This window comes from Pseudophryne corroboree, chromosome 1, assembly GCF_028390025.1.
Source record: "Pseudophryne corroboree isolate aPseCor3 chromosome 1, aPseCor3.hap2, whole genome shotgun sequence".
Taxonomy (NCBI): domain Eukaryota; kingdom Metazoa; phylum Chordata; class Amphibia; order Anura; family Myobatrachidae; genus Pseudophryne; species Pseudophryne corroboree.
This window is the reverse complement of record NC_086444.1, coordinates 1,069,875,411-1,069,890,415: the sequence shown is the minus strand read 5'-3', so window position 1 is coordinate 1,069,890,415 and position 15,005 is coordinate 1,069,875,411. Positions and strand designations below refer to the sequence as shown.

Sequence of the window (15,005 nt, the reverse complement as noted above, 5' to 3'; positions counted from 1 at the left end):
AGCGCAATGATAGGCTGCAGGAATACTGGTTCAGTCTATACGATAGCTGTCTCTCTGTGTTGGTGGGTGATGCACAATAAAAGTACTGCAAACCCTCATTTGGGCTCAGATATCGCTGGTTAGCATAAAGAGCAGCCAATATGATGAAGCCATAACAATTAGGTCAGGTCATCATAATGTATAGGCACATTGTGCAGATGCCCATGGCCCCACGATTCTAGGGGACTTTGCGCTGGTGCCCCCAGGTCTTCTTGGGAAGCAGGCAGACTGCGCTGCCCAGCTGCTCTGATTGTGAATTACACTTAATCAGAGTGGACAGACAGCAGTCTCTCTACCTGCTACCCGGTGAATGGCCGTCAGTTTGCTGATTGGTAGTTGGCTAGAACTATCCACCAACCAGAGTGTTGACAGCCATTCACTGTATGGAAGCATATGGAGAGACGGCATGGGACTACAGGAGAATTAAGTTATGTTTTTTTTAAATGTATTCTTGTGAATGGGTGGGTAGGCCGCAGTGTATATGTTACCATATTACCTGGTAGAGCAGGAACATGGATGAACATGGGTGTTTGGCTTGTTTTTACAGGCACTACACCAAGATCCTCTATCTGTCTATCTATCTATCTATCTATCTATCTATCTATCTATCTATCTATCTATCTATCTATCTATCTATCTATCTATCTATCTATCGTATGGATGCCCAGAAATCCCCTCCTCTTTTACAGCAGTTCTAATTATGACAGCAATAGTATATATAATACATTTTGTTATGTTTGTATATTTATTCATTATGGGATGTTTAATCTTTGCCTGACCATTTATTTTATTTATATTAGTTAAATGTGTTTGATACAACCTATACTATAGACTATAATGTTAAATCTTAATACTGTATTCCATACAATATCCAACGTATAAACAGATCAATATGTACATTAATGTCCAAGGATGGTACTAGGTTCTACCGTTCCCCCAGACTCCCGTTCTTGCTCCAATGTTTCGCAGAGCGGGAGATCGTGGATTGCATATGGAAGCCCTACTTTAAAAATCATGCGTTTGGCACTGCCTGCCTACTGCTGCATTTCCTCGATCGATGGGTCCTTCATGCGCCAGACCGACACTGGACCTGACATACAGGCATAACAGCAACAATCATTTGAAAGTAAAAAATAAAAAATCTATGTAACTATGGGGGTAATTCAGAGTTGACCGCAGCAGCAAATTTGTTAGCAGTTGGGCAAAACCATGTGCACTGCAGGGGAGGCAGATATAACATTTGCAGAGAGAGTTAGATTTGGGTGGGTTATATTGTTTCTGTGCAGGGTAAATACTGGTTGCTTTATTTTTACATTGCAATTTAGATTTCAGTTTGAACACACCCCACCCAAATCTAACTCTCTCTGCACATGTTACATCTGCCACACCTGCAGTGCAAATGATTTTGCCCAACTGCTAACAAATTTGCTGCTGCGGTCAACTCGGAATTACCCCCAATGTTGGACAAATTATTGTTACTACTACTACTACTACCACTAATAATACTAAAAATAGGATACCATTTATTGGCTTCCAATAATCAGTACTAACCAATGTAAAGTAGAGATGAGCGGTTGGTTATTTTGTTTCTGTGCAGGAGAAATACTGGCTGCTTTATTTTTTACACTGCAATTTAGAGTTCAGTTTGAACACACCCCACCCAAATCTAACTCTCTCTGCACATGTTATATCTGCCCCCCCCCCCTCGCAGTGCACATGGGGGTCATTCCGAGTTGATCGCTCGCTAGCTATTTTTTGCAGCGCTGCGATCAGGTAGTCGCCGCCGATGGGGGAGTGTACTTTCGCTTTGCAAGTGTGCGAACGCTTGTGCAGCTGAGTGGTACAAAAAAGTCTTGTACAGTTTTTGAGTAGGTCTGAACTTACTCAGACGCTGCGATCACTTCAGCCTGCGAAAGAATATAATGGAGGGCGCTGTCAATAGCCGCTGGTGCAGGGGGTGGTATATCCCCAAGGAGTAAAGATACAGAGAAAAACAAAAAGCACCTGCGCTCTGTTGCTATAAGGGGTATATCCCCCAGCTAAATTGTGTAGATGAATTAAAAATTAGTAATCAATATAAAGGACGGTAGGTTAGGTTGAATTAATATATATATTCAATTTAATCAAAAAAATGTCTAAAACCAAAGATGTCTTTCACATATAAAAACGTTTCAATAAAATAAATTCATAGGTCATGACACATTCATAAGTCCCCTCAGGAGAAATATATCATACCCCAGGCTAGGATTCTCTCCGGAATAAAGTCCACACTGACGGATAGAAGAATTAATAAGTGATGAAATTCATTAGGTCCCTTTTAAGCACAAAGTGCAAGCTTTTCCATGCAGGTAGGGATGTCTCCAATTTCACCGCAGGTGGTAATGTCCAGAGAAAAGAGTCCAATTAATGCCATCCGGGTAAAGTTAAACAGAGAATTCTCCAATCTTTTGGAGGAGATAATAATGAAGTGTCCAGCAATATCGTCTCAACGCGTTTCGCTGGTGTTGACAGCCAGCTTCCTGTTTTTCCTTGTTTTTCTCTGGATCACTTCAGCCTGTCTGGTCCGGAATTGACGTCAGATATCTGCCCTGTAAACGCTTGGACACGCCTGCGTTTTTCCAACCACTCCCTGAAAACGGTCAGTTGACACCCATAAACGCCTTCTTCCTGTCAATCTTCTTGTGATCAGCTGTGCGAATGGATTCTTTATTAAATCCATTGCCCAGCACCGATCCGCTTTGTACCCCTATGACGCGCTTTGCAGTGCATAAGCATGCGCAGTTTTGCAGAGTTTTGACCTGATCGCAGCGCTGCAAAAAATAGCTAGCATGCAATCAGGTCGGAATAACCCCCATGGTTTTGCCCAACTGCTAACAAATTCCTTTGCGATCAACTCTGAATTAGGCCCAATGCCTTTGAAGTTATTAGCTAAACATTAATTGGAAATGGTCATGTTCTACGACTTTACTGTGGTTTTCGGGAACATATGAGGACTATTTAGTCTTTTGTAAACGTACAATGAAAGAAGCTGCTGCGGTGAGAACATGCAGCAGTACAGTAGTAATGTTCAGGGTTAGTTTGTGTAAAGAATAAGGAGAGAGAAATTAATTTATTTGTTAACAATGAATCATTGATTCTTCTACACTCTTGGTGGTATGTTAACTAAAGTGCGAGTTTTTATTAGTGGAGATGTTGCCAGGGTCATCTTTTCGTATGGGCTCAATGGGATCTTGCCCAAGGGCCCCAGGAGTAAAAGGGCCCTAGGCTGATAGCTGAGGGTCCCCTCTTTCCAGGGGTACCAGATTTTTGAAAATCGGCCCTGGGGAACCGGAGTCATCCAACTTCAAAGCAGTGGTCCCCACCCAAGCCTGTTGTTTTTCCCAGCCAGATATCTTGGGTTCTCTCTGACATAGAGTTTTTCTGAGGGTACAGTCCAAAAGCTGGGACTCTCAACTTTCAGTGGACATTGGCAGCTTGTCTCTACTATGCCCATAACCAGAGATATTAGCCTTCAAGCAGCTGGTCCCTGCTCCAGCTCCACACGCCCAATATGCAGTTTTATATTTTTGTTGGTGGATTGCTCTGGCTCCTGAAGTCTGATCCCCAAGTCCCCAGAACCTCCTGAAAGGCGGGACTCTCTGTGTTTTTTTTATTCCATTAAAGCTAATTAATCTATTTCCAGGAACTGGAGATATCTGCAGTAAAGCAAGCTGCCCTGACCCCCGGAAAATTATGAATATTAAGCCCACTCCACTATCCACCCCTCCCCTGTGTATTAAACACCCCCTACCACCCTGGACGTCATGTACCACGGCCCCTTCATTCACCCCAATGCCCCCATCTACAGTTTAGTGTTGTCCTTCCCGCCCCATTTGTGCAGTAAAGCAGTAATTATCAGAAATGATTTCTCCAGGTCCTACACGCTGAGCGAAAGATAGAACCCCCCTACCCCCCGCGGGACATCAAAACTGCCGCTGATAGCACCCCCCATCCCTACCGATGATGGGTGGGTAGGGGCCCCAGTGCATTGCTGTGCCCAGGGGCCTACACTGCTGTTAAGATGGCTCTGGATGTTGCTCATAGCAACCAATTAGAGTCTGGCTATTATCTTATAGAAGATGCTAGATAAGCAAAATCTGACTGGTTGCTATGGGCAACTTCTCCACTTCTAAAAACCAGCACTTAAATACTTAAATATACCCCTAGGTATCCTTAATATTTCAGATAGAAGAATTCCGTATTATACTGTAACTTCAGAATACTGCAAGTTCTTTCAGTTTCATCAGCTACCTCCTTTCCTGTAATATCCCAATGTGTTTCCTTCCCAAGAGTTACACAGATGTACCGAAAATATGTCCTGCAGGGCACGTAATTCTGAGTACAGAGTAGACACTGTTTGGTTGTGTAAGAACGGTTTAAATGAATGTGTGTTTATGTGTTTGCAGTGAGAATAGAAGCATGTTTCTGAGAAGGATTCCGTATAGATAATAAACGTGCACATCTGCGGACCATTACGGGTATTGGGAAGGTCTGGTAAAGGGGAGGCATACAGTTTCAACAGATGTTATATCATTCCTCGCACTTCGACATACAGAACTTTCTCATGTAACAGGTTACACAAATGTCCTGAGTTACTATGGAGACTAAATAAATATAGAATGGATGCAGTAAACTAATGACTTAGGGATAAATTATATAAACACATAGAGCGTAATATATCCTAATGTTTATTTGGCTTTTTGTTTGGGATCCAGCTACTACGGAAGCAGATTGTAAGAGTCCCAGCACCAGTATGAGCCATAGACTCTCAGAGGGTCCCTGAGGACCATAATATGCACTGGCTTCAGTAAGCTGAATATTAGATTTGATAATTTAGTTTTCATTTGAACTAATATGTGAAAACTATGTATCATCCAGAATAAATATATTTAACTATGCTGCTTATTTAGAAGAGGTAGGAGAGCGGCAAGATGGAGAGGTAGCACCAAGCAATCCCCACCCCACTGCTTCTGTGCTTTTTGCCAACAACGGAGGTGCCCTTTTAGTTTTGTAACATTGCATGGTCTCATGATTTTGAGTGTAGTCATTCCCTTTAGAAGTTAGGGTCAGTATTAACACAACTTTCTGAAATGGAGTGCTCATCTGCAAGGCTGACATCAAAAATTGTGGGGTTCAGTAATGAACAGACAGAGCCCCGTGTCCCAACTTGCTCCAATATCTTTCCCCTAATGCCATCACGCTCCCACAACATTCAGAACAAAACTCCCCACATGCTCATTCCCACCCCTTCCCCTGGCATCTGGTACTTGAAGGAACATCTGCTGTTACTGGGTCATATTATGTGATTACTTGCCCCAAGTTACTGTTATTTACAGGAAGTTGCCCGTGCTGGTGATATCATCCAGGTGACATCACTTGTATTCTATCCTTTGGTCTTTTGCAAGACCTGATACTGCACTGGGTATATGGGATGCCTGTCACGGTCCTGACTAAATCATTCTTGTTCTGTGACTTACCTCAGTATTTCCTGCAAGCCTGCATCTGCTCTGTGGCCCACTATACTTTGCAAACCTACACCTGCTTCACAGTTCAGCACACAAGCTGCAGTGTAATAAAGTCACTTGTGTGAGAATTCATCTGTTCAGCATCTGATTCTCCATAGTGCTCTACTGCCTGGTGTTTAGACTTCAGTTTTTCCCGGCCTGCTGGGCCTCAATCCACATCAGAGTTTAACCTGGATTACTGCTGTAATTCTGGTTCTGATCACCTGACCATGATCCATCCACTCCTGAGCCAGACAGAGACTCCCTAAATCATCTGACTCTATCCACCAATCATCAAGCACCAAGGGGTATAAGTAAGGAGACCTGAGTTTCAGAATCTGGCAGTTCCATAAGTCACACAGCTCAGTGTGGGAGCCTAGTAGCTGAGCTACCCAGAGTTACAGATATTACCTTAATACCTACAATCCTTTGTACAGTTGCATTCCAATCCGGTTTGTCCTGTTCCAGTCCAGTTACACTCCAGTCTGGTTGCACTCAAGTCTGGTTCCAGTACAGTTGCATTCCAATCCGGGTTGTCCAACCTTGCTCAACATTGGTCCTGTTATCCCTCGCTCATCACCCTGCCTGATTCTGCCACTCTAACCTGTGTTTCTTACCAAGTAAGGAGAGTGTTATACAGCATCCATCCAGTACTCAGCCTGTTAATCCACTACTACACTCTTCCCTACCACATTCACCATCCTGTCATCAACACCAAAGTCCCTGGTGTTCCAGTGGTCAGGATACGGTTCTCTCTGCCGAGACCCGGGTTTGACTCCCTGTCAGGGATTACTCTAACCTCTATTCCCACTGTTTCCTTCAGGCCAGCCAACTCCTCACACAGTCCTCCAGTTACCTGCACAGACTACACATAGACTCCGGGTTCACAAAACAAACAGTCATGACAATGCCTTGCATTAACTGACACTAATTCTGTCCACAAGGTGACCCAGCTCTGTGCACGAACTGGACCACCGGGGTACACCTGGTATTATATTAATATAATTATTATTACCGTATATAAAATTTATTTGAACCACATGTTCTATTACTATCAATCTCTTTCATTTCTAGTGGGAACCTGAGTTTCATAGTCCTGCAATGGTGCTCAGCTATTAAATCTAAGAATCTTCCTGACAGCAGATGCACTTTAGCTATCTTTTTCATATCAATGGCTCAACAATCTGTGTACTTACCCACCCGTTCACTCAGAGGCGTTTCTAAAGAGGAGGGGACCCGTGTGCAGACTCCGTGTGTGGGCCCCCTCCTCTCCTGTAGCCGCCACCGCCGCTGTTAGTGCTCTCAGCACTGAGACTCTGGAACAGTGCCAGAGTGTACAGCGCATGCACAGGACTCCGAAAAAATGGCCGCCGCACCAGCGACACTCCCACGACACTCCCATACTACCCCATAGGATGGATCACTGCCGTTCATCTGCTTAGCTACCACCCTGTCACCGGCCAGGTATCTGCCCACTACATTTTTGAAACTTTTCTGATATTGTGCATCCCCCATGCACCTTAATCACAACTGTGCCCTTGTACACACGCAAAATGGGAGCACAGTGCAACGCAGACGCATGCGCATGCGCAGATGGAAAAACATCATCTATTTTCCTGGATATCAGCATAGATGGCGACTCAAGGTTCAGACCCAGTGACTGCAGGAGGAAGCATTGGGTGAGCCATGCCTGTGTATGTTATATTATCATTTAATCCACAATTTCATTTAATTGTCTTTACATTTTTGTTTAACTTTCTAAATATGTTCTGATCACCTGTATAGTCACTTCCATTGACTTCTGCATAGTCTGAATAAAACAATGTAACCACTTTCTCCAGTTCTATTCCAAATTTAAATGCATGATTTTATTAAGCTTGCCAGGCTTACGTCTGTTACCTAGACAACCAGTACAGGACACTCACCTGTCTAAATATATGGTACAAAATGTGTTTCAGTCATGCACCGCTCCCAGGTGACTATAAACACACACATTTACGGCTTACTGTAACTGGCAGCTCCAAACGTCTTTCTAATGTATAGAACGCTGCCCCAGGGAAAGGCGCTTTATAAGTTTAATCCAGATGTCAATGGTGTACAGAATGCGTTTAACATGTGTTTGCCCTCAGCCAAGTCACAGATGCACATGTATTTGACAAAAAGATTTATTATTGTTTTAAGCAGGACTAATATGTTTTTACCTTATGGTTAGGAAGGCATGGGTAATTTGTACCATCAATTAAACTCTATTGTTTTTCAGGGCGATTTATAGCTTTTTAATGAGATTTGCCAGCAGGTTAATTGTGGCTCTAATTGTTTACATTAAACGTATTATCTAGTAACACAATGCATGCGGTTACATCAGTCATTAATTCACACCCTTATTATCTAGTGCGATTAATTGCTGCAATAAATCATCTGCGTGTTGCCGGTCTAATTCATTTATTGACAATAATAAAAATATGAAATGGGTCACGTATAATGTAAGGAATTGTACATATGCCGGTGAACTCTTCCTACACTGTCACCGGGAGATCTAGCAGGCCTGGTAAGAGGGTTGTGGTCATGTATGTGGGGGCTACACACAAGTATTGGTTGTGAGGATAAGGGGGTTCTTTTTATCACCCAGACACCGGGCATATGAAACCAAAGTAATAGTTTATTTGTCACTGCACACAGGAGTAGCACCGAAACAATATGCAGGTACAGATGTGGTCCTTTACAACTTTGCTCCAGGCGCTACAAGTCACATTACACATAAAGCGTAAGTGCCGTGTGACTCTGTAGCGCAGAGCGTCTTTTTAGCATATTTTGCTGCAAAAATGCATCTTAGACACAATGTAATGCAATAGGACTAATAAGCAGCTTCTGCTGATTAAAATGATATACAGCGTGCCTATATTCTGTGTGTAACTGCAACTGTATTTTACGTTACTGTGTTCTTCTGGAAAACACTGTAGTGTTTCATTTCGGATGCAGATACAGCCGCTGTTACACACAGAATATAGGCAAGCTGCATATCATTTTAATCAGCCGAACTCTGTCTAGTTCAGGAATTGGAAAGAGGGCCTAATTCAGACCTGATCGCTCCTCTGCGAATTTGCAGAGGTTTGCTATCAGATAGTTGCGGCCCAGACAGAGTGAATACCCACCTCATGCAAGTCTGCGTATGCCTTGCAAAAATCTCTGTGAATGCCGGTCAGCTGCAAATCCGTTTGCAACTCACTCACCATTGCATGATTTTTCCAGTCTGTGCAGTCTGTGCGTAGCCCAGGACCTACTCCTACAGTGTGATAGAATCAAGCTATTCGGGCCTGGAGCTGATGCCACACATCCTCCCTGAAAACGCTTGAGCACGTCTGCATTTTTCCTGACACTCCCAGAAAACGGCCCGTTACCACCCCCCAAACGCCAGCTTCCTGTCAATCAACTTGTGTACGCCTAGCGATAAAGAACAAACTACATTTTTGCGCAGTTTGGCCTTGCACTACGATCCATATGCATGCGCAGTCAATCGATAATCGGCCGCCTTGCGAATTCACACAAAAGCGATCAGGTCTCAATTAGGCCCAGAGTCATTGCAATGATTTGTGCACTAACTGACAGTTACTGAGGTCTGACACAAGAGCGTAGCTACCATAGGTGCAGGCAGTGCAGCTGCTATGGGGCCCAGAGCTGAGAGGGGCCCACCTTCCCTGTCAAAGTTACATTTGTTATATACATTTTTCGCCATTGGGTGGTGTGTAGGGGTCCTTTTAAACTTTTTCCTTGGGGCCTGCACTATATCTAGGTATGCCCCTGGACCTGCTCATTGTAGTGTGGTATAAAAATGAACTGGAGGGCATTTTAATGTTATATAATATGAACCAGGGCACTGTAGTGAGGCACAATATGAACGGGGAGCACTATATATCATAATGTGAATTGGGGGTACTGTGTGGCATAATGTATACTGGCAGCTCTGAAATGTGACACAGGGAGAACTTAAGCACTACTACAATTCATAAAAGAAACTAGGGCACTACTATGGGGCATAACATTAAATAAGGCTCTACTATGGTTCAGAAAATGAATTAGGGCACTAATATATGGCATAAAATTAGTGTCTCTCTAAAAGCATTGGGACGGGGGGCCCTTCAAAATGTTGCTATGGGGCCCACAAAGTTCTGGCTACGCCCCTGGTCTGACACATACTAAATCTCAGATACTTGGAAATGTAAAGCTCCAAAGCTACGCAGCATAGGAGAAATAGATGTTTACAACACTGTAGAAAATATACTAATTCATTAAGAGATGACCACAACATCATTGTACAATTATATTAACAGTACTTTTTGTTAATGAGAAATATAACAGCTCTTTACACAGATACCACGTGCTTCATGTGCTTAACAACATTTGCAAACTAATTACTTGTGGGGACAAATCATTTATCAGAAAGAAATGGCAGAATGATTTAAACTTCAGCAAGTTCCTCGTATTTTCAGCTCTCCTACACAGCAAATAATGTTTTCAATATATAAAAAAAAATTAAAACTTCCATATCAGTAATAATAATTAACACACAGCTAATTGACTTGTAATATTCTTGACATATTCACCGCCTCACTTTTTAGCCATCTAAAAACAAACTAAAAAAAAAAGTCTTTCAACTTAGAAGATCAAACAAACTGAAGGAACCAATTAAAAGTTACAGGAATTGGACACGCTTTACAAAGTTAGCAATATTCCAGTTGCACTGTAAACAAATTTCTAAAACAATAAAAAGTCTAAACACAGCTGACCACAAAATGAAAACTGGGGAGACAATTCTGTTAGCTATTAGTGGGGAATAATATTATTCTGCCTAATAGGCTATGATTTAAGTCTAATACTTCATTATGGTGTAGGTACAGTATTTGCTACAGTACAAATTCTTTTTTTTTATTTTTTTACATTAACAGAGTTCATGGTAATCCTGCCCTGTGCCATGATTCTTTTTACAGGTGAACTACAGAATAGGGGTTTCAGGGGGCACACATAAGAGGGGTTTCCTGTTTACCAGAAACCCACATCAAGTCTCTGTAAAAGCATTTGTTGCAAAGCTGCTGTTATGAATAGCTAGCGCCGTCTGTGACAGCTCCACCTGTGACTATACTACACCCACTTATATGTAGATAAACTTGGGTGCTTGAATTGTTTCTGTGTTTTCCTGTCTGCTCTCTGGTGAGACTTCAGTTAGCAAAGCTGATAGATGAAAACCCTCTTTCTTCCTTATACAATAGCTACTAGCAAGAACTTCTCAAATGTGTATTTCACCCAAGATAAAATAGAAAGGGGACAGTCTAGTTGTGTATTTGGTTATTTAGTGTATATGTAGTTCTGAGTGGTGCTGTAAATGACAGTAAGATGTGAGGGGATCAAGTCAGGATCCCGGCAGTCAAAATACAGATGCCGTAATCCCAACACTGATAGAAATGCCGACGCTGGCATCCCGGCAAGGTGCACCATCCCGTAGCCGGAATGTTAGGTTTAGGCTGTGGGGGGAGGGTTAGGGTTAGGGGGGCATTGGTATAAGGTAAGTACACATACTTCCCAGTGACGTGCGGTGGGGTGAGGCAGGTGAGACAGAGCCTTTCCTGTCATACTTACTTTTAAACCATATATGAAAAATACTGATAGTATGTTTGAAATATCTTCTTTGCATTATTCTAATAATTTTTATAGCCCAAACTCTGGAGTAAAAAGTCTATGGCGGGTGAGGCAGTGCCTCACCTGTGTATCCTTTCCACACACCTCTAATCAAAACTCACCAGATTTCCAGGAGTTTATAATGCTGCACCTGTGTATAATGCCCAGATGTACCCTTTGGCTCATATATTGCATGGAAATCTGGCTCTGGAGCTAGCCAGTGCCTCCTGAGCCATTTAGCTCACCGACTTTCCCATGTTGGGATTCTAAGCATTGGGATGCCGCAGTCTTTCTTCTGACAGCCGGCATCCCTTATCGAACATGATGTGAGTATGGTGGAGTTAGCATGTGGTGGTATGATTAGTATGTAGTTTGCAGCATGTTGTTGGAAGTGCATTTAGTAGTAGCATGTCATTGCTGTTAGTGTGTGGAAGCAGAATGTGGTGTCATTGTGTGTAAAAAATAACATAGTGCAGGGGTTCTCAACGTCAACACTCACATTTTCCCAACAGGTCCTGTTCTGAGGATTTTTTTTCTGTGGAAGCAGGTGGGATAATTACTGATGTGTCTGTGCACAGGAACCCTCCCAATGCTATGGGCAGGATGCATCAAAGGTAAATATGAGGTAAAAAAACAAAAATTCAGCTTTCAGAGGTTTAGCCGCATTTCTCATATTCACAATACATTCCGGAACTTGGACGAACTAGTCAACGCCCTCCTCCTGCTGCGTGTGCGTCATATGAGGCATGTGCACATGAATTCACTATAGGTCTCCTTCTTAGCTGCAGCACCTGAGGCTGACACGGACATCCAGAGCATCACACAGGACGTCACCATGTTGTTGAGAGCCACAACTCTTGCTTGTACTGTACAAGCCAGAGCAGTTCTCCTTGCAAACTAAAACTTGGGTGAAATTACAATGCAGAAGCATACCTAAAGAGTCATCAATTTTGCCTGGAGTGAAGGTTCTGCTGACATGAGCTTACTGTATATAAACTAACAATATATGTGTGAGGTTACACAGGCTGAGTCTGGGGTCCAGTAGAAGAGAGAATGTGTGCGAGAGACCACATGACAGACAGATGAGTATATGAGGGAGACAAATTGAGAGAAAAATGAAAGAACAAGCAGGGAGGAAGAGGAAGTGAGAGATAGATGTGAGGAAAGGTAAGGGAGATGAGAGAAAGATTACAGGAGGTAGGGAAAGAAAGAGATGGGAGGAGGGAGAGAGAGATAGAAGGAGAGAGGAAAGGAGAAAGAGAGAGAGATATGGGAAAAGGATGAAGAGAGAGAGATGGGAGGAAGAGAGAGAGCGATGGGAAGGGAATAGGTACTTCATTTTATACTTACCTGGAGGTGGCAAAGATTAGACCTTGGCCTATACAGGCTGAGTCTACCATATCCGGAAATCCGATAACCAAAATCCAAAATTTTTGGAGAGCAAATGAGATACTGACACATTGGGCCAGATGTACAGATGGAGCCGCGCTCATCTGAGGCGGCTCCATCGCAGGCGTGCACTTCCGGCGTGACTACTCGATCCATCCGCCTAGTCATACCGTGAGTGCACATAGACGCTCTCCCATTCTATGAATGGGAGAGTGTCTCCGTCTGGGGCACTTGTGCCCGCCCGGACGGAGACGCCTGGGTCGATAGGCACGCCTGGGCAGGCGCGCCCAAGTACAGACGGAGCCACAACTAGCGTGGCTCCATCTGTAATATCACCCAAGTTCGGCGGCCATATGGGATGCTGGCTGAACTCAGACGTTTTTCTAAAAGGACAATCATGCACAAGGATAAACACTGCCTTGTGCATTATTGCCCCTTTAAAAAGCGTCCGAGTTCAGCCGTCATCCCGCATGGCCGCTGAACTAGGGAGCTATTGCATCCGGCCCATTTACTTTGTGATGGTTCAGTGTACACAAACTTTGTTTCATGCACAAAGTTATTAAAATATTGTATACAATTACCTTCAGGCTGTGTGTATAAGGTGTATATGAAACATAAATGCATTTCGTGTTTAGACTTGAGTCCCATCCCTAAGATATCTCATTATGGTGCAAATATTCCAAAGTACAGAAATTCAAAATACTTCTGTGTCCATGCATTTTGGATATTGAAGACTAAACCTGTACTTCCAATGCCTATCCCTCCTTCCATGTGCACTCCAGATTTTAGATCAGATTTATACATGGGATTCATAAATAAATGGACCTCCACTCTCCTAATTCATTTAGATATGGCTCATTATTTCAGGAGAGAAATGTAAAAGCTCTACTTAATGAGGGAAGTGTCCATATACTGTAGAATTAGAAGGTGTCCAATATAAGACTCTCCCTTTACAGGATGAAGTCCCAAAAGTGGGATGTAGACATGCACCTATGTACTGCATATAGAATAATAGTCAAATTCATGTATGCTGAGAATATTAAAATGGTTACGGGCAGGAATCAGTAGATTACACACCCGTCACAACTTTATCACTTATATTCAAATTCCATTTTTTATTCTGAATTGTTGGAAAGTCTGATGTGTCCACTTTATTCATTAACTATCATTTAAGAAAATGTATTTTAGTTCATTAGTCGTTTAAAAGTAACAGGTCTCCTAATCGTTGCTGTAGCTAGCTTTCTAAGCACGTGGCATGTTTTTCAGGTGTGTCTCCGCTATAAGCCATGTGTTTAACACACAGATAGTTACAATGAGATTAGATAACAAGTATTCCACAGAGAATGATTAGAATCATCAATGATTTGAGTTCCCAAATACCTGTCATCACCATGAATTACGCATTCAGGAAGAGCCAAGCTACAGCCAAACAGCATGATGTGTTGATAGCAGCTGAGGCGACTGAGATAGCTGAAGAACTTCAAGAACATATCCATATCTACGCTCTTGACAAAGGAATACATAGACTTTGGAACAGTGTGGTTGTACGGCAACAGTTGGCACTGGCTGTGGGTGATGTTGACGCAAGTGTCTGAAACAAATTACAAATAAAGTGAGTGGTTAAAAAAACAAAAACAAATACAAGCTATCATCCACTAAGTCCATGGATATATTTAAATTAGACAAACTTCATGGCCCAGATTTTATCGCACACTGAGTAAAGCTGTAAATTTGTCTTAGAGTATGTAGGTGTCATGCTCATTAGTACTGCGTGGTTACATCTAGATACTCAGTATTACATTCGTACTTACCAAAGCTGCCGCAATAATAGTCAGAACAGCTGGCAGTGTCAGTATGAATGACTTGTGATCAGTCAGTCTTTGTACTGGGATCATCGCACAGCATGCACACAGTACCGAGATCCAACAGCCCAGGGCAATAACTAGGGTTCTGCAAGTGGTGCCTTCACCCAAGGCACAGGGCCATGGAGGTGGCACACTGCAAGCCTGCAGCCAGTATCGCTGTTGCCGACCTGCCCAGACTGTCCTTTGGCTACACCAGCATGCACCATGCAGACTGTACAGCCGTCCAGAGCCGACTGATGTATACAGTGCTATACTACCTGATGCTGTACTTCCCCCTCGGTATGATGCCCCCTCTTCCCACAGAGGGGTGCCCAGAGCTTGCTGATGATCTCACCTATGTACTGCTTCTTGTTCACAGGCAGATGTATGTCTGCTGTGAGTAGAAAGAATTAAAATACATCGCCGCCCCGTGCCACCCACCGCGGCGATGCTAAATGCATATGTACTAACATATGCAATTAACATTGCAATGCAGTGACTGAGGCCCCCGCGATACCTG

General features: G+C 43.0%; 1 protein-coding gene across 2 annotated transcripts in view; it reads right to left on the bottom strand.

Moving 5' to 3' along the window:
- The window catches only part of CORIN (corin, serine peptidase), a 521,516-nt gene that overhangs the window by 170,870 nt on the left and 335,641 nt on the right, over positions 1 to 15,005 (bottom strand). For both annotated transcript variants that reach the window (XM_063920973.1, XM_063920972.1), the window contains exon 4: positions 14,022 to 14,232. In XM_063920973.1, the coding sequence (XP_063777043.1) occupies positions 14,022 to 14,232 (211 nt within the window). The remainder of the gene's footprint in view (positions 1 to 14,021; positions 14,233 to 15,005) is intronic.